This window comes from Rhinoraja longicauda, chromosome 5, assembly GCF_053455715.1.
Source record: "Rhinoraja longicauda isolate Sanriku21f chromosome 5, sRhiLon1.1, whole genome shotgun sequence".
NCBI classification, from domain to species: domain Eukaryota; kingdom Metazoa; phylum Chordata; class Chondrichthyes; order Rajiformes; family Arhynchobatidae; genus Rhinoraja; species Rhinoraja longicauda.
The window spans coordinates 79,887,233-79,909,514 of record NC_135957.1 but is presented as its reverse complement, the minus strand read 5'-3'; the positions used below and the strand labels follow the sequence as shown (position 1 = coordinate 79,909,514).

General features: G+C 46.3%; 1 protein-coding gene across 1 annotated transcript in view; it reads right to left on the bottom strand.

The window, feature by feature from the left end:
* grik2 (glutamate receptor, ionotropic, kainate 2) overlaps window positions 1-22,282 on the bottom strand; it is a 463,075-nt gene that overhangs the window by 2,833 nt on the left and 437,960 nt on the right. The window contains 1 exon segment of the mRNA XM_078399849.1: window positions 7,003-7,253. Within this exon segment, the coding sequence (XP_078255975.1) occupies window positions 7,003-7,253 (251 nt within the window).

The following is a 22,282-nucleotide window of genomic DNA, read 5'->3' as shown; positions in this document are numbered from 1 at the left end:
ATGTACCTGTCCAAATGTCTTTTTAAAGGTTGTTGTAGTACCTGCCTCCACTATCTCCTCTGGCAGCCTGCTCCATATACTCACCACCCTCTGTACGCCAAAGATGTCCCCCCATTGAATCTTTCCCCTCTCAACTTAAACCTGTGTCCTCTGGTTCTTGATTCCCCTGCTCTGGGTAAAATACTCTGTGATATTCTCCTCGTGCTTTCATACACCTCTATAAGATCACTGTTCACCCTCCTGCACTCCAAGGAATAAAGACCTTTAAAGTAGGTCCAGCAGCTTCTGTGAAGAATTTAAATTGGTGTTCATAAGTTCATAAGTGATAGGAGCAGAATTAGGCCATGGCTGATCTATCTCTCCCTCTTAACCCCATTCTCCTGCCTTCTCCCCATAACCCCTGACACCCGTACTAACCAAGAATCTATCTCTGCCTTAGGTGTGATTTCTAATTTGTCTTAGTTTTGATTTAAGGTGACTGACCCTGAAACATCAACACTGTTTCTTATCACAGATGCTGTCACCACCATCACCTTCTAGGTTCTAGGTTCTGCAGGTCTTTGAGGATGGCAATAGGGCAATCAATTGTATTCACATTGTAATCAAGTATTTAATCTCCTCAAAGGACACATATAGCTAGGATTTCCAACTGTCCCGTATTAGCCGGGACATCCCATAAATTGGGCTAAATTCGTTAGTCTCGTACGGGACCGCCCTTGTCCCGTATTAAGCTCGGGGGGAGCTGTAGGCCTGGACAGTGTAGGCCCGGAGGCCCGGGTGCTGCCTAATGAAAGTTGCCTAGCAACCCGCCTCCCCGACCCGGGTGGCTGCCATTGGTGGAACGGGAGCATGTGGCCGCTGGCTGGGTGAGGTCAAATAAGGAATGCGAAAGTTGGCAACCCTACATATAACTATAATAAACTTGAATCGGATTCTCAGTAGTTACCAAATGGAATGGTCAAATAGGACCACTGCCATCTCAAAAACAATCCTGTAGAACATGTGACAGTACAGCGCAGGAAGAGGCCCCACTAAGTCTGTGCCAAACATGATGCCAAGACCGAAGACAATAGACAATCGACAATAGGTGCAGGAGGAGGCCATTCGGCCCTTCGAGCCAGCACTGCCATTCAATGTGATCATGGCTGATCATTCTCAATCAGTACCCCGTTCCTGCCTTCTCCCCATACCCCTGACTCCGCTATCCTTAAGAGCTTTATCTAGCTCTCTCCTGAATGCATTCAGAGAATTGATCTCCACTGCCTTCTGAGGCAGAGAATTCCACAGATTCACCACTCTCTGACTGAAAAAGTTCTTCCTCATCCCAGTTCTAAATGGCCTACACCTTATTCTTAAACTGTGGCCCCTTGTTCTGGACTCCCCCAACATTGGGAACATGTTTCCTGCTTCTAACGTAAAGAGAGACACAAATGCCGGATTTTAAAGCCATCAAAACTGCTTTCCAATTTGTATGCTGCACAATTAGGTATCAAGCATGCAGGTGTTTATAGAAAACACCATTTAAAAGATAGACGCAAAGTGCTACAGTAATTAAACGGGTCTGGCAGCATCTCTGGAGAAAAAGGACGGGTTGACGTTTCGGGTCGGAACCCTTCTTCAGATTGACGTGCTGACCTGAAAAGTCACCCACCCATGGTCTCCAGAGATGCTGCCTGACCCATTGAGTTACTCCAGCACTTTGTGTCTATCATTGGTATATACCAGCCAATGCAGTTCCTTTCTACACATGATGCCAAGACTAATTGTTATCTGCCTGCACATAATCCATTCCCTGCATATCCGTTTGCCTATCTAAACGTCTCTTAAATGCCACTATAATCTGTGCCTCCACCACCACCCCTGGCAGCACGTTCCAGGCACCCACTACCCTCTGCGTAAAACTTTTCCTACGCATCTCCTTTAAACTTTGCCCGTCTCACCTTAAAGCTATGGCCTCTAGAGCCTGATACAGGAAACCCTCACAATTACGGACCTCTATATAATGGATTTAGGTCATGGCGGATCGAGTCAAACGCTCGTGGTGGTTGGTTGGTTGGTGGGCGGCGGGCAGCATTGGGTGGTGGAAAGGCGGCGATGGGGAGAGAGCAAAACACTCTTGAAGAGCGTTGCATTTTGGGGTGCGGGAGGAAACCGGAGCACCCGGAGAAAACCCACAAGGTCACGGGGAGAACGTACAAACTCCGTACAGACACCGCCCGTCGTCAGGATCGAACCCCGGTCTCTGGTGCAAGGGTTTAATGTATTTTTAACCTGGGGGAAAGGTTCTGACTGTCTATCTTATCTATGGAATTCTTGATTTTATATACTTCTATGCCAGACTGTTCTCCACTCTAGAAGTTCGTTGGTGGTTGTCAGCATTAAATTCACTCCGTCTACACCTCACGTTGCCTCGGCAAGGCCAGCAGCATAATCAAGGTCGAGTCGCACCCTGGCCACTCCCACTTCTCCCCTCTCCCATCGGGCAAGAGGTACAGAAGTGTGAAAACGCACACCTCCAGATTCAGGGACAGTTCCTTCCCAGCTGTTATCAAGCAACTGAACCATCCTCTCACCAACTAGAGAGCAGTCGTGAGCAACTATCAACCTCACTGGAGACCCTTGGACTATCTTTACTCGGATATTACTGGACTTAATCTTGCACTAAACATTATTCCCTTTATACCATACCATACCATACACATACAGCCGGAAACAGGCCTTTTCAGCCCACCAAGTCCGTGCCGCCCAGCGATCCCCGCACATAAACACTATCCTACACCCACTAGGGACAATTTTTACATTTACCCAGCCAATTAACCTACATACCTGTACGTCTTTGGAGTGTGGGAGGAAACCGAAGATCTCGGAGAAAACCCACGCAGGTCACGGGGAGAACGTACAAACTCCTTACAGTGCAGCACCCATAGTCAGGATCGAACCTGAGTCTCCGGCGCTGCATTCGCTGTAAAGCAGCAACTCTACCGCTGCGCCACCGTGTACACGAAACATTATCCCCTTTATCGTGTACACCCTGGATGGCTTGATTGTAATCATGAATGATCTTTCCGATGTCTGGTTAGCATGCAACAAAAACTTATCACTGTAACTCAGGGGGTACGGGGAGAAGGCAGGAACGGGGTACTGATTGAGAATGATCAGCCATGATCACATTGAATGGCGGTGCTGGCTCGAAGGGCCGAATGGCCTCCTCCTGCACCTATTGTCTATTGTCTATTGTCTATAACTCGGTACATGTGACAAAAAACTCAACCAAAAGAATTGAGACAAGTACTAGATGTTGGTTCTGGGTGCTCCCAACTTCCAATTGACTTCAATCGAGTAGAATGGGCAGGTCAATGGGGACAATCAACACTCACAAGGGTATGGCATTGGCAAGCCAAGATTTTATTGCTTCCCGTCCAGCCAGGGTGTAATATCTGATCACAAAGATCACAAACAGGCGAGAACAGCATGACACAGTTAAAGAAGAATAAAGAAGAGCGTGTTTCCACTAGAGGGCGAGTCTCGGACCAGAGCCCCTGGGCCTGTACTCGTTGGAGTTTAGAAGGATGAGGGGGGGGGGACTTCATTGAAACTTACCAAATAGTGAAAGGCCTGGATAGAGTGGATGTTAAGAAGAGGATGTTTCCACTAGTGGGAGAGCCTAGGACCAGAGGTCATAGCCTCAGAATTAAAGGACGTTCTTTAATTTCTTTACATTTTAATTTCTTTAAATTTTCTTTAGTCAGAGGGTGGTGAATCTGTGGAACTCATTGCCACAGATGGCTGTGGAGGCCAAGTCAATGGATATTTTTAAGGCGTACATTGACAGATTCTTGATTAGTGCGGGTCTCAGAGGTGATGGGGAGAAGGCAGGAGAATGGGGTTGTTAGGGAGAGATAGGTCAGCCATCACTGAACGGCGTTGACTCGATGGGCCGAATGGCCTAATTCTGCTCCTAGAACTTATGAACTGATGAATTTTCAATACTCCCATTGTCTAGATTTTAACTTCTTGAGTCATGACACGGAAGGGAGCTATTGAGGTAAAACTGGCTAAGAGTTTCTTAGACTAATCCCACTTCCCAGCCCGTGACCTCGTGTCAAAATTGGCAAAGGGAACAGGTACATTTATCTTGCAAAGGAATACAGAGAAGAAAGTTGAAGCGATACCTTTTTTTTTAAAGCCCCCCCCCCCCCCCCCCCACACCACACACACACAGTGGATTTCATGTCGGTGTTCCATAATCAACCACGGTAAAACAGTCAAACCTCGTAACCTGTTAAATGACTGCACAGTAATGGTTCAGCCCCCAAGTTTGCTCTCTAATCAGTATGTGACTCCTGCCACTCATTAGGACACTCAGGTGACGAGACGCGGAGAAACCACCCGTCCGGCAACTTAACCCCAGAGGCAAAATGGGTCCTAAAAAAATGCGGACATGTGACAAGATGTAAATTTTGCATGACAAATTTAAACAGGAGAAATCAGCTAAAATGACTGAAAGAGAAATAGAAGTGCAATGACTACAACAGGGTAGAATCCTTTGGTTTTCTCTTTGCTGGAGCTGTGATCTTAGTTCAGAGGTGCAACGCGGAAACAGGCCCTTCGGCCCACCGAGTCCGCACCGACCGGCGATCCCCGTACACTTGCACTATCCTACGCACTAGGGACAAATTTACAATTTTTTTTTACTCTGAGGCCAATTAACCAACACGTCTTTGGAACGGTGGAGGAAACCGGGGAGCCTGGAGAAAACCCACGCAGTTCACGGGGAGAAAGTACAGACAGCGCCCGTAGTCAGGATCGAACCTGGGTCTCTGGCGCTGTAAGGCAGCAACTCTACCGCTGCGCCACCGTGACATCCCAAATCTTCTTTAAAAAGCCCAGGGCTTCATGAGGATGAATAAACGAATTAATTGTGGTTCAAATGACTCAACATATTTTCTCTGTGAGTAAATGTAACGCATTTTTCTCCACCATTATCTTAACTGTTTATGATGGCGATCAGTGTGAAACAGTTTGATCAATCTGTCATCTGCAGTCAAGGGGGCAAAGTTTGCCCCAGGATTATTCTAACTTGTTGCAACGTCACAGCCAGAGAAAGACCAAGACCTGTCTTTATTTCACCTAGATAGACACAAAACGCTGGAGTAACTCAGCGGGTCAGGCAGCGTCTCTGGAGAAAAGGAATAGGTGACGTTTCGGGTCGACGCTCTTCGTCAGACTGAGAGTCAGGGGAAAGGGAAACGAGTGATATTGGGCGGTGATACCGAGCGACACAGAACAAATGAATGAAAGATGTCTGGCCCACTGAGTTACTCCAGCTTTTTTCGTCGTCTACCTTCGATTTCGATCAGCATCTGCAGTTCCTTCCTACACATTTTAACCTGTGTTTGAGAAACAATCTTACGCATTGTTTGTGTAAGAAGGAGGAGCAGATGCTGGCGGGCAGCGTAGGTTTACTAGGTTAATTCCCGGAATGGCGGGACTATCATATGTTGAAAGACTGGAGCGACTAGGCTTGTATACACTGGAATTTAGAAGGATGAGAGGAGATCTTATCGAAACGTATAAGATTATTAAAGGGTTGGACATGTTAGAGGCAGGAAACATGTTCCCAATGTTGGGGGAGTCCAGAACAACAGTTTAAGAATAAGGGGTAGGCCATTTAGAACTGAGATGAGGAAAAACTTTTTCAGTCAGAGAGTTGTGAATCTGTGGAATTCTCTGCCTCAGAAGGCAGTGGAGGCCAATTTTCTGAATGCATTCAAGAGAGAGCTGGATAGAGCTCTTAAGGATAGCGGAGTCAGGGGGTATGGGGAGAAGGCAGGAACGGGGTACTGATTGAGAATGATCAGCCATGATCACATTGAATGGCGGTGCGGGCTCGAAGGGCCGAATGGCCTCCTCCTGCACCTATTGTCTATTGTCTATTAAACCAAAAGTAGACACAAAATGCTGGAGTAACTCAGCGGGTCAGGCGGCATCTCTGGAGAGAAGGAATAGCTGATGTTTTGGGTCGACCCCCCCTTCTTCAGACTGAGAGACAGGGGAGAGGGAAACGGTAGATACAGACGGTGACACAGAGAGAGATATAGAACAAATGAATAAAAGACGTCAGGCCCGGTGAGTTACTCCTGCTTTTATGTGTCTGTCTTCGGTTGATACCAGCATCTGCAGTTCCTTACTACACATTTGATTGCACCTAGGATCGGCACGGTAATAATCATTGCGCCTCTATGGATGAAAATTAATTAGAAAGGAAAATCCAGGAGATGTAGAACAGAGAACGAGCCTCGCGGTTAATTAAAAGCACAAACATGAATCAAAAATGATGTAAATGGTAAACATGGATTCAGCTACCAAAGCATATTATCTGACACACACTGAATCAGTGGCAACAATTGAGAAATGGATTGAATGACTGCTCTTTTCATGCACTCTCCTTTCTGTTATTTGTGTTTATTAACCTCTCTTTATGGCCGTCCTTTGCACCAAAATACACTGAAGTGCCAATGACTACTTAACATAATTGCATTTATTGAATCGAAGACCATATACAATGGGGTAAACAGAGAAAAGTTTTTTTTCTTGTATGCAGTTCTAAGCTCAGAGAGAGAGAGAGAGAGAACAGAAATTGAGTGCATTGCGAACAGAGTTATTCATGCGCCTTCAGAAAGAACTTAATTCCCTCATATTCTCTCGCACAATAAGCGAGTGATGTTGTTTTGTGTCAAGACAGAAAACTCATTATTATACACCTTGAAATTTAATAAAATGGTCATCAAAAGTGGGCTTCCACAAAGTCACTAACTATTGTTAGTGGTACAAAGTTCAAATTCAGCCAGCCTGCGCTGAAAGTCTCAGTAATATTCTCGTGAGCGAGTCTGAATATTTATATACGCACACACACAATAAGAATTCGCACTATTGTAAAATCAACTGGACTGCACTGTACAATTTCCAGTAACTCAAGGATGCCTTGGATAAGTCCTTTACCTTCTCAAGCTGTGCGTTTTTTTTCGACTTGTACAGGAATTCACCCACTGCAACAAAGATGGAGAGCACCAGGCCGGCAGCCAGTACTATAAAGATGCCCCCAATGTTCTGGACTCCGAGGGCACTGGCCTCTTTGCTTTCTTCCTCCGGACAGCCATTCCCCCTCCACCACTTTTCTTTCATCATGTGCAGCTTGCCGTCTTCTTGCAGCTGGAGGATGGCGATTGTGATCTTTTCCCTGTACGGCGATCCTGCAGACGGACACAACGAGACAGCGTTACCGGAGAAGTGCCTCCATTTTTCCCTGGATTAAATCAAAGACTTCAAACCGTTAGTGCAAAAGTTTGCTCGTCGCCGCCTTACACGAATTCAGCGCCAACAGAACGGTTCACATTGAAAGGACACAAAGTGCAGGGGTAACTCAGCAGGTCAAGCAGCATCTTAGAAGGAACATAGAAACATAGAAAATAGGTGCAGGAGGAGGCCATTTGGCCCTTCGAGCCAGCACCGCCATTCATTGCGATCATGGCTGGTCATCCACAATCAGTAACCTGTGCCTGCCTTCTCCCCATATCCCTTGATTCCACTAGCCCCCTAGAGCTCTATCTAACTCTCTTTTAAATTCATCCAGTGAATTGGCCTCCACTGCCTTCTGTGGCAGAGAATTCCACAAATTCACAACTCTCTGGGTGAAATGTTTTTCTTCTCAGCTCAGTTTTAAATGGCTTCCCCTTTATTCTTAAACTGTCACCCCTGGTTCTGGACTCCCCCAACATTGGGAACATTTTTCCTGCATCTAGCTTGTCCAGTCCTATTATAATTTTATACGTCTCTTTAAGATCCCCTCTCATCCTTCTAAGCTCCAGTGAATACAAGCCGAGTCTTTCCAATCTTTCCTCGTACGACAGAAGGTGAATAGAGTTGAGAGGCTTCTTCAGATTGTCGGCTGGTCAGGAAGCATCTCTGGAGAACGTGGATAGGTGATGTTTTGGACCGAGACCCTTCTTCAGAAGCCGGGTCTCTGGCACTGTTAGGCAACAACTCTGCCGCTGGGCCACTGTGCAGCCCCTAACCACAGATTGCTGGTTAATACACAAAAGGACACAAAATGGTGGAGTGGCTCAGCAGGTCAGGCAGCATCTTTGCAGATCTCCTGAATACGGTCTATCTTTCCCTCTCAACCCCAATTGTCCTGCCTTTTCCCCATAACCCCTGACGCCCGTACTAATCAAGAGTCTGTCAATCTTCACCTTAAACTTATTCATTGACTTGGCCTCCACAGCCTTCTGTGACAATGAATTCCACAGATTCACCACCCTCTGACTAAAGAAAGCCCTCCTCACCTCCTTTCTGAAGGTACCTCCTTTAATTCTGAGGCTGTGACCTATGATTCTCCCACTGGTGTGGTAGTGAATGTGTGGAATTCGTTGCCACAGAAGGCTGTGGAGGCCAAGTCAGTGGATATATTTAAGGCAGAGACAGATAGATTCTTGATATGTATGGTTGTCAGGGGTTATGGGGAGAAGGCAGGAGAATGGGGTTAGAAGGGAGAGATAGATCAGCCATGATTGAATGGTGGAGTAGACTTGAAGGGCCGAATGGCCTAATTCTGCTCCTATCACTTATGATCTTATAATCTTACTGGAAACATTCTCTCCATATCCACTGACATGAAAATTGCAAGCTCCCATTTGGAACATATGGGATCAATTCAGCTCCTATAAAATTTTATGTTTTCACCATTCTCCTTTTAATTCAACAAATGTCATAATTAATGCTCTGAGCATTAAACAATAACTTTAAAGCTATAATTTATGCAAGGCATCAATTTATATTTTAGTTATATTTTGCCAAAGCATTAAATGTAAGCCACATAAAATTGCTCATTTAATGAACTCCTATAACCATAAAAATACTAAAAGTTGATGGCGTCTAAACTTCAAAGGTAAGATTTTGTATTTCTGGAGTAATTTTACGGCTTCACATTTAATAAAGAATTTTTATATTTTCTCAATATTTAAAAAAATCATAGCTGCACATTTACACATAGCAAGGTTTCATAATTATCAATCGAATAACCATTTGTTTCAGTAATATTGTTTCAGGGGCAAATTTACAACAGAGCTTTAAAGATTATAACCCTTATTTTAAATAAAGTCTCTCCACCTCAAGAATGTTGTGGTTAAAATATACTGATATTATGCAAGTTAACGGAGGAGGTGGTTGAGGCAGGGACTATCCCAACGTTTAAGAAGCAGTTGGACAGGTGCATGGATAGGACAGGTTTGGAAGGATATGGGCCAAATGCAGGCAGGTGGGACTAGTGTAGATGGGACATGTTGGTCGATGTGGTCAAGTTGGGCCGAAAGGCCTGTTTCCACACTGTATCACTCTATGACTCGATGACACTGATTATGCAACTGAACAAGATTTGATTACTTCTAAAAACGATACATAATGAAAAATTGGTCATTCCAACAAAAAATATTTCAACATAGCGCAGGAGGATGAGGGGTGACCTTATTGAGGTGTACAAAATCACGAGAGGAATAGATCGGGTAAACGCACAGAGTCTCTTGTCCACGGTAAGTGATCCCATTTTTCAAGAAAGGAGGGAGAGAGAAAGCAGGGAATTATAGACCAGTTAGCCTGACATCGGTGGTGGGGAAGATGCTGGAGTCGATTTTCAAAGATGTGATAACGGCGCATTTGGATAGCAGTAACAGGATCGTTCCGAGTCAGCATGGATTTACGAAGGGGAAATCATGCTTGACTAATCTTCTAGAATTTTTTGAGGATGTAACTAGGAAAATGGACAAGGGTGAGCCAGTGGATGTGGTGTACCTGGACTTTCAGAAAGCCTTTGATAAGGTCCCACACAGGATATTCGTGGGCAAAATTAGAGCACATGGTATTGCGGGTAGGGTATTGACATGGATAGAAAATTGGTTGGCAGACAGGAAACAAAGAGTAGGGATTAACGGGTCCCTTTCAGAATGGAGGCAGTGACTAGTAGCGTGCTGCAAGGCTCTGTGCTGGGACTGCAGCTATTTATGATTATACATTAATGATTAAGATGAAGGAATTAAAAATAACATTAGTAAATTTGCAGATGACACAAAGCTGGGTGGCAGTGTGAACTGTGAGGAGGATGCTATGAGGATGCAGGGTGACTTGGACAGGTTGTGTGAGTGGGCAGATGCATGGCAGATGCAGTTTAATGTGGATAAATGTGAGGTTATCCACTTTGGTGGCAAGAACGGGAAGGCAGATTACTATCTGAATGGTGTCAGGTTAGGAAAAGGGGAAGTACAACGAGACCTGGGTGTCCTAGTACATCAGTCACTGAAAGTAAGCTTACAGGTACAACAGTGAAGAAAGCTAAAGGCATGTTGGCCTTCATAACGAGAGGAGTTGAGGAGGAGCAAAGACGTCCGTCTGCAGTGGTACATGGTCCTGGTGTGTGTAGGATAGTGTTAGTGTGCGGGGATCGCTGGGCGGCGCGGACTCGGTGGGCCGAAGGGCCGAAGGGCCTGTTTCCGCGCTGTATCTCTAAATCTAAAAAAAATCTAAAAAACTAAACTCAAAATAAAGCGCTGTCGGTGTTGTTCAGTTGTTACCGTTTCTCAGTACAAATAAAAAGATGTTATTTCGTACAAAAATGCTGCTTTGGACAGCATGAAAAGGCAATCTTTTTCAGCCCAGCAGCTAAAGTGCTAAAAGTGGTTGAGGATTTTTGTTTCCAACTGTGAGATCATGAAAGGATGTCCAAGAGTAGCCAATCCTTTTTACAGAGTCTGGTGGATAAGCTTTGGCAGTTCCCAACCCGGCTTGCTGGGTGAACTGTCACATGCGAGCAAGCTTCCCTGTTTGAGACGGGATGGAAATGCAACAAGCCCCTTGGCTGAGCAAACTCCAAGTTGTCTTTGATGACAGAGGAGGAGGCCAGAGTGCCACAGAGATCCTCCGCCATCCACTGCAAACAGAGTTTATTTCAAGGCAAGCCGCGTCCCTTCAGAAATAAAAATTGCTGCAGAACGAGTTCAGTTCAGTTCAGCCACACAGCGCAGTATCAGATCCTTCGGCCCACCGAGTCCGATCCCCGCACACTAATGTTATCCAACCTACAAAGGCGTACTCCAAAGACGTACAGGTTTGTAGGTTAATTGGCTGGGCAAATGTGTAAAAAAAAAAAATTTAAATAGTGTTAATGTGCGGGGATCGCTGGGCGGCGCGGACCCGGTGGGCCGAAGGGCCTGTTTCTGCGCTGTATCTCTAAATATCTAAATCTTTAAAAAATCTACAATAGGGACAAATATACCGAGCCAATTAAACTACAAATCGCGTTTCCGATCTTTTCTGTGAGAAACATTCTTGATTAGTATGGGTGCCAGAGGAAAAACCTTTACACTCGGAGAGTTGTGAATCTGTGAAATTCTCTGCCTCAGAAGGCAGTGGAGGCCAATTCTCTGGATGCTTTCAAGAGAGAGTTAGATAGAGATCGCAATGATAGAGGAGTCAGGGGGTATGGGGAGAAGGCAGGAACGGGGCACTGATTGTGCATGATCAGCCATGATGACGGTGAATGATGGTGCTGGCTCGAAGGGCCGAATGGCCTCCTCCTGCACCTATTGTCTATTGTCTATTATGGGGAGAGGGCAGAGAATGAGATTGAGAGGGAAAGATAGATCAGCCGTGATTGAATGGAGGAGTAGACTTGATGGGCCGAATGGCCTATTTCTGCTCCTAGTACTTTTCAACATAATGTCTCAGCTATAAAATATTGTTCCAGAGGAAAGAAAATTTTAATTTTATTTATAAAACTGCAGCGGTTATACAGTTTTAGTGATTTTATGCGCAGGATATGCATATTCAATTTATTGTTCCTTTGTAAAAAATCAATTGTATTTAAATTTTATGCTGCCAAATTAATCTATCATTTGAATCACTGGCTTGGATAAAATTGAAAATTGATGTGTATTTCTTAACATATTATTAGTGAACTTTTGTTTTTGCACATGAAGGCCAGCTGTTAACATGCAAACATTATCATTAGAAAGAACGATCTCTGTTCCCCTAGCAATGATTACAGGCCCTGACATACACATCGGTTATTTTAGGCTAATTACAGTTTTTCATGTTTGCACATTTCAATTTTGCACTCTGCATGCTAAACTAAAGCATTAAACCCCAACAAGCCAGCTGAGTGATAATGTACGGACTCACAGTGGACCATTTTCTTTCAGAGCATGGAAAAAGAAAAGTTTCAACAAACTGACGAGCCAAGGTCGATTGCCAATTATAACATTCACTGGAGTTTAGGAGGATGAGAGGGGATCAAAGAGAAACATATAAAATTACAAAAGGACTGGACAAGCTAGATGCGGGAAAAATGTTCCCAATTTTGGGGGGAGTCCAGAACCAGGGGCCAGAGTCTTAGAGTAAAGGGGAGGCCATTTAAAACTGAGATGAAAAAGAACTTTTTCACCCAGAGAGTTGTGAATTTGTGGAATTCTCTGCCACAGAAGGCAGTGGCGGCAAATTCACTGGAATGAATTTAAAAGAGAGTTAGATGGAGCTCTAGGGGCTAGCGGAATCAAGGGATATGGGGAGAAGGCAGGCACGGGTTACTGATTGTGGGTGATTAGCCATGATCACAATGAATGGCGGTGCTGGCTCGAAGGCCCAAATGGCTTCTTCTTGCACCTATTTTCTATGTTTTCTATGTTTCTAGAATGAATATGACATTTGTCCGTCCAGTATTTTAATACACAGATTAAAGCATTTTCTTCAAATTGGTCGTCAGTGCTTATAATCTTTCCCATGTTTTTGGCATAAATTCAACTACATTTCCTACTGTGAGTTTATACATTCTATCTTATCGAGCCCAAATCCAACAAATAGCTCAGCCCATTATTAATGTAGCATTATTAAGGGCGGCACGGTGGCACAGCGTTAGAGTTGCTGCCTTACAGCACCAGAGAGCCGGGTTCGATCCTGACTACGGGCGCTGTCTGAACGAAGTTTGTACGTTCTCCCCATGACCTGCATCCATTCCAGTTTCCTCCCACACTCCAAAGCCAGACAGGTTTGTAGGATGTGTAAGAAGGAACTGCAGATGCTGGTTTAAACCGAAGATAGACACAAAACGCTGGAGTAACTCAGCGGGACAGGCAGCATCTCTGGAGAGATGACATTTCCGGGTCGAGCCCCTTTCTTCAGACTTTTGTGTCCATCTTCAGATTTTGTTGGTTAATTGGCTGAAGAAGGGTCTGGACCCAAAACGTCACGCATTCCTTCTCTAGGTTAATTCCCGGAATGGCAGGACTGCCGAATGTTGAAAGGCTGGAGCGATTGGGCTTGTATACACTGGAATTTAGAAGGATGAGGGGGTATCTTATTGAAACATATAAGATAATTAGGGGATTGGACACATTAGAGGCAGGAAACATGTTCCCAATGTTGGGGGAGTCCAGAACAAGGGGCCACAGTTTAAGAATAAGGGGTAGGCCATTTAGAACGGAGATGAGGAAGAACTTTTTCAGTCAGAGAGTGGTGAAGGTGTGGAATTCTCTGCCTCAGAAGGCAGTGGAAGCCAGTTCGTTGGATGCTTTCAAGAGAGAGCTGGATAGAGCTCTTAAGGATAGCGGAGTGAGGGGGTATGGGGAGAAGGCAGGAACGGGGTACTGATTGAGAGTGATCAGCCATGATCGCATTGAATGGCGGTGCTGGCTCGAAGGGCTGAATGGCCTACTCCTGCACCTATTGTCTATTGTCTATTGTCTATTGTCACCCATTCCTTCTCTCCGGAGACGCTGCCTGTCCCGCTGAGTTACTACAGCATTTTGTGTCGATCTTAAGTGAATATGTTATGCCAACAAGAATAACTGAACAGGCTTCTATCTGACCATGTGGCTGACAGGGATATGGGCAAAATGCAGACAGGTGGGACTAGTGTAGATGGAACATGTTGGCCTGTGTGGGCAAATTGGGCCGTAGGACCTGTTTCCACGTTTCGTGACTCTGTGACTCTCCTGTCTGTGAGTACTGGCAACATCCACAAACTGATGGCAGAGAAATGCCCTCACATATCTTGGCCCATTCTCATCAATCGATGGATGAATAGAAACATAGAAACATAGAAAATAGGTGCAGGAGTAGGCCATTCGGCCCTTCGAGCCTGCACCGCCATTCAATATGATCATGGCTGATCATCCAGCTCAGTAACCTGTACCTGCCTTCTCTCCATACCCCCTAATCCCTTTAGCCACAAGGGCCACATCTAACTCCCTCTTAAATATAGCCAATGAACTGGCCTCAACCACCTTCTGTGGCAGAGAATTCCACAGACTCACCACTCTCTGTGTGAAGAAATGTTTTCTCATCTCGGTCCTAAAAGACTTCCCCCTTATCCTTAAGCTGTGACCCCTGGTTCTGGACTTCCCCAACATCGGGAACAATCTTCCCACATCTAGCCTCTCCAACCCCTTAAGAATTTTATATGTTTCAGTAAGATCCCCCCTCAGTCTTCTAAATTCCAGCGAGTACAAGCCCAGTCTATCCAGTCTTTCTTCATATGAAAGTCCTGCCATCCCAGGGATCAATCTGGTGAACCTTCTCTGTACTCCCTCTAAGGCTAGAATGTCTTTCCTCAGATTAGGAGACCAAAACTGTACACAATACTCCAGGTGTGGTCTCACCAAGGCCCTGTACAACTGCAGCAGAACCTCCCTGCTCCTATACTCAAATCCTCGTGCTATGAATGAGTGGTGGCAATTCAAACAGCAAAAAGTTTGTGCAAGAGCTAAATGTTTTCAGTTGATAATGAAAGAAAAGATCCTCTTCATTATAACTTGGACAAAGACAAAATGTAGATTAAAATCAGCAAGTGTAAAACATCAATGGAATATTAAAAAAGAGCTAAGTGGCTTTTGGAATTGAAACAAACTGAAAGCAAATTTGTTCAAACACATTCATAAAGAAGGAAATGAATCATAGAACATCGCAGATTGCCTTCCTCCCCTTGGAACAACACAGCAGAAAGTCATGGTTAAAGGGATCATTATTTTGTCAGCAACAGCTATAAAAAGCAATTTAACATCTAATTATCCAAACAAACAAGAAACAAAAAAAACGGTAGAAAGACCTCTTAAATAAGAAGAAAAGAGGAACTGCAGATGCTGGTTAATGCACAATAGGACACAAAGTGCTGGAGTAACTTAGCGGGCCAGGCAACGCCTCTGGAGATCTTCGCATCGGGTACCTACTTCAGACTAGAGGAGAGAAAAACGTTGGAAGAGGCGAGAGGCAGGACAAAGCCGGAAAGGTAATAGGTCGACACAGGTGAGGAGTAGGGCAGTCCGATAGGCATGTCTAGGAAGGAACTGCAAACGATGGTTATATATCGAAGATAGACACAAAATGATGGAGTAACTCAGCGGGGCAGGCAGCAACTCTGGAGAGAAGGAATGGGTGACGTTTCAGGTCAACCCGAACCGTCACCCATTCCTTCTCAAGAGATACTGCCTGACCTGCTGAGTTACTCCAGCATTGTGTGTCTATGTTCCGGTTTGATAGGCGGATGGTTGGGACAAAAAGCCAGAGATGAGAAAGGAATGATTTAGATTTAGATTTAGAGATACAGCGCGGAAACAGGCCCTTCGGCCCCCCGAGTCCGCGCCGCCCAGCGATCCCCGCACATTAACACTATCCTACGCACACTAGGAACAATTTTTACATTTACCCAGTCAATTAACCTACAAACCTGTACGTCCTTGGAGTGTGGGAGGAAACCGAAGATCTCGGAGAAAACCCACGCAGGTCGCGGGGAGAACGTACAAACTCCGTACAGACGGCGCCCGTAGTCAGGATCGAACCTGAGTCTCTGACGGCGCTGCATTCGCTGTAAGGCAGCAACTCTACCGCTGCGCCACCGTGCCGCCCAATGAAGGTTGTAGCGGTTTTGGAAGAGTCGCGGATTGTAAAACCGGAGGGAGGAAAGTGGTGAGGGAGGCGAGAGGGGAAAGGATGAAATAGGTGGGAGTCTAGGGGTGGGTCACCGGGACGGGGGGACGGGGGGGGGGGGGGGGAGTGGGGGTTAGTGAGGGGCTACCTAACATTGGAGAATTCAATGTTCATACCATTGGGTGTTTTTTTAGTTTTAGAGATACAGCGCGGAAACAGGCTCTTCTGCCCACCGGGTCCGCGACCACCAGCGATCACCGCACATTAACACACACCCACTAGGGACAGGTTTTACATTCACCAAGCCAATTAACCTACAAACCTGTACGTCTTTGGAGTGTGGGAGGAAACCGAAGATCTCGGAGAAAACCCACGCAGGTCACGGGGAGAACGTACAAACTCCGTACAGACGGCGCCCGTAATCAGGATTGAACCCGGGGTCTCCGAAGCTGCACCCACTATAAGGCAGCAACTGTTGGACACGTTAGAGGCAGGAAACATGTTCCCAATGTTGGGGGAGTCCAGAACCAGGGGCCACAGTTTAAGAATAAGGGTTAGGCCATTTAGAACGGAGTTGAGGAAAGCCTTTTTCAGTCAGGGAGTTGTGAATCTGTGGAATTCTCTGCCTCAGAAGGCAGTGGAGGCCAATTCTCTGAATGCATTCAAGGGAGAGCTGGATAGAGCTCTTAAGGATAGCGGAGTCAGGGGGTATGGGGAGAAGGCAGGAACGGGGTACTGATTGAGAATGATCAGCCATGATCACATTGAATGGCGGTGCTGGCTCGAAGGGCCGAATGGCCTCCTCCTGCACCTATTGTCTATTGTCTATAACTCTACCACTGCGCCACCGTGACCACCTTGGGTGGTAAGCTCCCCAAGCAGAATATGAGGTGCTGTTCCTCCAGTTTGTATGTGGCCTCACTCTGGCAGCGGGGAAAGGCCCAGAAAGGTTGGTGTGGGAATGGGATGGGGAGTTAAAATGTTTAGCAACCGGGAGATCCAGCAGGCCTTGATGGACTGAGTGTAAGTGTTCAGCGAAACTCTTAAATAATGTCTCTCAGAGCGAAGTCCAAAATTACCAGCAAAAATGGCATGCATTTATCATGTTCATGAGTGATAGCAGCAGAATTAGGCCATTCGGCCCATCAAGTCTACCCTGCCATTCAATCATGGCTGATCTATCTTTTCCTCTCAACCTCATTCTCTTGCCTTCTTTCCTCAACTCCGTTCTAAATGGCCTACCCCTTATTCTTAAACTGTGGCCCCTTGTTCTGGACTCTCCCAACATTGGGAACATGTTTCCTGCCTCTAACGTGTCCAACCCCTTAATAATCTTATACGTTTCGATAAGATCTCCTCTCATCCTTCTAAATTCCAGTGTGTACAAGCCTAGTCGCTCCAGTCTTTCAACATATCACAGTCCCGCCATTCCGGGAATTAACCTAGTAAACCTACGCTGCACGCCCTCAATAGCAAGAATACCCTTCCTCAAATTTGGAGACCAAAACTGCACACAATACTCCAGGTGCGGTCTCACTAGGGCCCTTCTATATCTCCCCCTTTCCTGTTCCCCTGACGAGCTCGAAAAACATCACCCATTCCTTCTCTCCCGAGATGCTGCCTGTCCCGTTCAGTTACTCCAGCATTTTGTGCCTATCTACAGACACTTGACTTCAGTTTTTAAACGAACATGCAGCAGTCTCTTGAATGGCCTCCTCCTGCACCTATTTTCTATGTTTCTATGTTTCTAAACCCAAAGCACGAGCAGGCTGCAACATGAAAGTGAAACATCTACAAGGCCGAGCGAGAGTCCTCTTTATCCTTGTGCTATATTGGATCAGGATTGTGGATTCAGCCAGCAGTTGCATTAAAAATGCAACATTCGTACAAAGAACACTTCAGCCTGCTCTTTATAATGATGTGAGTGCATCCATTATCAGACAAAATGCTGTTTGTTAAAAATAATCCGGTAATTGATCCAATAAAACTCGGCCGATAAATCACATGAACTCAATCAAGACTTTCTCCGTGGATTTGATAAAATAAGAACTGTAGCCCGGTGGTCTCTAATAAGATTTGCGAACTCAGGTTTTCAGGGCCAATGAAGAATGTGTTCACTCTATCGTACATTGGGAGTCCTTCATGTCAAGTAGTTCTGCTAAGAGCTTTGAAATGAAAGATATCTTTTGGCAGAGTTCTAGACTCCACAAGCTTTGATAGAAACATAGAAAATAGGTGCAGGAGTAGGCCATTCGGCCCTTCGAGCCTGCACCGCCATTCAATATGATCATGGCTGATCATCCAGCTCAGTAACCTGTACCTGCCTTCTCTCCATACCCCCTGATCCCTTTAGCCACAAGGGCCACATCTAACTCCCTCTTAAATATAGCCAATGAACTGGCCTCAACTACCTTCTGTGGCAGAGAATTCCACAGACTCATCACTCTCTGTGTGAAGAAATGTTTTCTCATCTTGGTCCTAAAAGACGTCCCCTTTATCCTTAAGCTGTGACCACTGGTTCTGGACTTCCCCAACATCGGGAACAATCTTCCCGCATCTAGCCTCTCCAACCCCTTAAGAATTTTATATGTTTCTATAAGATTCCCCCTCAGTCTTCTAAATTCCAGCGAGTATAAGCCTAGTCTATCCAGTAGTATAAGAAAATAACTGCAGATGCTGGTACAAATCGATTTATTCACAAAATGCTGGAGTAACTCAGCAGGTCAGGCAGCATCTTGGGAGAGAAGGAATGGGTGACGTTTCGGGTCGAGACCCTTCTTCAGACTGATGTCGGGGGTGGGACAAAGGAAGGATATAGGTGGAGACAGGAAGATAGAGGGAGATCTGGGAAGGAGGAGGGGAAGGGAGGGACAGAGGAGCTATCTGAAGTTGGAGAAGTCAACGTTCATACCACCGGGCCGCAAACTGCCCAGGCGAAATATGAGGTGCTGCTCCTCCAATTTCCGGCGGGCCTCACTATGGCACTGGAGGAGGCCCATGACAGAGAGGTCAGACTGGGAATGGGAGGGGGAGTTGAAGTGCTGGGCCACCGGGAGATCAGTGGCGTTAATGCGGACCGAGCGCAGGTGTTCAGCGAAGCGATCGCCGAGCCTGCGCTTGGTTTCGCCGATATAGATGAGTTGACATCTAGAGCAGCGGATGCAATAGATGAGGTTGGAGGAGGTGCAGGTGAACCTCTGTCTCACCTGGAAAGAATGTTTGGGTCCTTTGATGGAGTTGAGGGGGGAGGTAAAGGGACAGGTGTTGCATCTCGTGCGGTTGCAAGGGAAAGTGCCCGGGGTTAGGGTGGTTTGGGTAGGAAGGGACGAGTGGACCAGGGAGTTGCGGAGGGAACGGTCTCTGCGGAATGCAGAGAGGGGAGGGGATGGGAAGATATGGCCAGTGGTGGGGTCCTGTTGTAGGTGACGGAAATGTTGGTGGATGATATGTTGGATCCGCTGGCTGGTGGGGTGGAAGGTGAGAACGAGGGGGATCCTGTCCTTGTTGCGAGTGGGGGGATGGGGAGCAAGAGCGGAGCTGCGGGATGTAGAAGAGACTCTAGTGAGAGCCTCATCTATAATGGAGGAGGGGAAGCCCCGTTTTCTGAAAAACGAGGACATCTCGGATGGTGAACCTTCTCTGTACTCCCTCTGAGGCTAGAATGTCTTTCCTCAGATTAGGAGACCAAAACTGTACACAATATTTCACTAAGGCCCTGTACAACTGCAGCAGAACCTCCCTGCTCCTATACTCTGTTCCCAGACCTGTTCCCCACATTATCAATGTCTTTCTGAAAGAAAAAATATATTTATACCACAAAATATGTTTATACTACAACAATTAAATGATTTGTTCCCCCCCCCCCCCCCACCCTTTGAAATACAAATCATTGAGCCGTACAGCATGGAAACAGGCCCTTCGGCCCAACTTGTCCACACTGGCCAGCAATTGGCCTATCAGGGAACCACTCTGTCTGAGGTCATCAGTTGCCGGCCCTGATATTTTTAGTTAGGTTTAGTTTAGTTTAGTTTAGAGATACAGAGCGGGAACAAACCCTTTGGCCTGTTCGGAGGTGAGGAGGAATTTCTTTAGTCAGTGTGTGGTGAATCTGTGGTATGGAGTTAGGAGGGAGAGATAGATCAGCCATGATTGAATGGAGGAGTAGACTGGATAGGCCGAATGGCCCAATTCTGCTCCGAGAACTTATGAACCTATTCACTAACATTAAACACAGCAACAGGATGAGAAAACAAAATCTGACGTTTCGACCACAAGGTTTTGAAGAATAGACAATAGACAATAGACAATAGGTGGAGGAGTAGGCCATTCAGACCTTCGAGCCAGCACCGCCATTCAATGCGATCATGGCTGATCACTCTCAATCAGTACCCCGTTCCTGGCTTCTCCCCATACCCCCTCACTCCGCTATCCTTAAGAGCTCTATCCAGCTCTCTCTTGAAAGCATCCAACGAACTGGCCTCCACTGCCTTCTGAGGCAGAGAATTCCACACCTTCACCACTCTCTGACTGAAAAAGTTCTTCCTCATCTCCGTTCTAAATGGATGGAAAATTCCAGAAGTGGCAGTGTCACATTTCGATTGTTCGCTTGATTCCTCCTCCCACCAGCACGTCCTCTCTCCCCACATCCCACTCACCATCATAGAAACATTGAAACATAGAAAATAGGTGCAGGAGTAGGCCCATTCGGCCCTTCGAGCCAGCATCACCATTCAATATGATCATGGCTGATCATCCAAAATCAGTACCCCGTTCCTGCTTTTTTCCCATATCCCTTGATTCCGTTGGCCCCAAGAGCTAAATCTAACGCTCTCTTGAAAACATCCAGTGAATTGGCCTCCACTGCCTTCTGTGGCAGTGAATTCCACAGATTCACAACTCTGGGTGAAAAAACGTTCCTCATCTCAGTCCTACCCCTTATTCTTTAACTGTGACCCCTGATTCTGGACTCTCCCGGCATGGGGAACATTTTTCCTGTCACGGTGGTGCAGCGGTAGAGTTGCTGCCTTACAGCGCCAGGGACCCTGGTTCGATCCTGACTACGGCTGCTGTCTGTACGGAGTTTGTACGTTCTCCCCGTGATCTGCTTGGATTTTCTCCGTGTGCTTGGGCTTCCTCCCACACTCCAAAGGCCTACAGGTTTGTAGGCTAATTGGCCTCGGTAATAAAATTGCTAAATTGTCCCTAGTGTGTAGGATAGTGTTCGTTTGAATGTTCCCCCGTGACCTGCGTGGGTTTTCTCCGAGATCTCCGGTTTCCTCCCACACTCCAAAGACGTAGAAGTTTTTTTAGATTTTTAGATTTAGACATACAGCGCGGAAACAGGCCCTTCGGCCCACCGGGTCCGTGCCGCCCAGCGATCCCCGCACATTAACACTATCCTACACACACTAGGGACAATTTTTTTTTACATTTACCCAGTCAATTGACCTACATACCTGTACGTCTTTGGAGTGTGGGAGGAAACCGAAGATCTCGGAGAAAACCCACGCAGGTCACGGGGAGAACGTACAAACTCCGTACAGACGGCGCCCGTAGTCAGGATCGAACCTGAGTCTCCGGCGCTGCATTCGCTGTAAGGCAGCAACTCTACCGCTGCGCCACCGTGCCGCCCAACTAATTACCTTGGTATAAATGGAAATTGTCCCTAGTGTGTGTTGAAATAGTGCTAGTGTGCGGGGATCAAGGGATTTGGGGAGAAAGCAGTAACGGGGTACTGATTGTGGATGATCAGCCACGATCATATTGAATGGCGGTGCTGGCTCGAAGGGCCGAATGGCCTACTCCTGCACCTATTTTCTACGTTTCCATGGATCGCTGGTCGGTGCGGACCCAGTGAGCCGAAGGGCCTGTTTCCGCGCTGCATCTCTGATCCAAAACGGAACTAATCGGTAAGTTTCAATCTCCATTTTGATTCTTTCAACTGTGCATGTGTATTCAGCGCAATAGGTAGTGTCAGTATCGTCGTTTAAAGGCGGTGAACGCTGACAGGGTTGTCATCATCACTCCTGCACAATCCGGGCCACATTGTCTGCATTATGCGCAGGCCTCGTCTGACGGAGTGATGGCATGAACCGTTCCAGCAGTCGTCTGACCATCGACATCACTTATCACGATTGCCGAGATCACGTTACCCGCTAATACAATATTAGGCTCCATGTTGTTTGGAATGCATCGTTCCTGCAAAGAGCCCATAAATAATACAGGCATCTCATTTCTGATCATTTATGGCTTGAAGAATGGTCTTTTATGCTGAGCACAAGATAAATAATTCATGGTTCTCAACTCCTGACTGGTT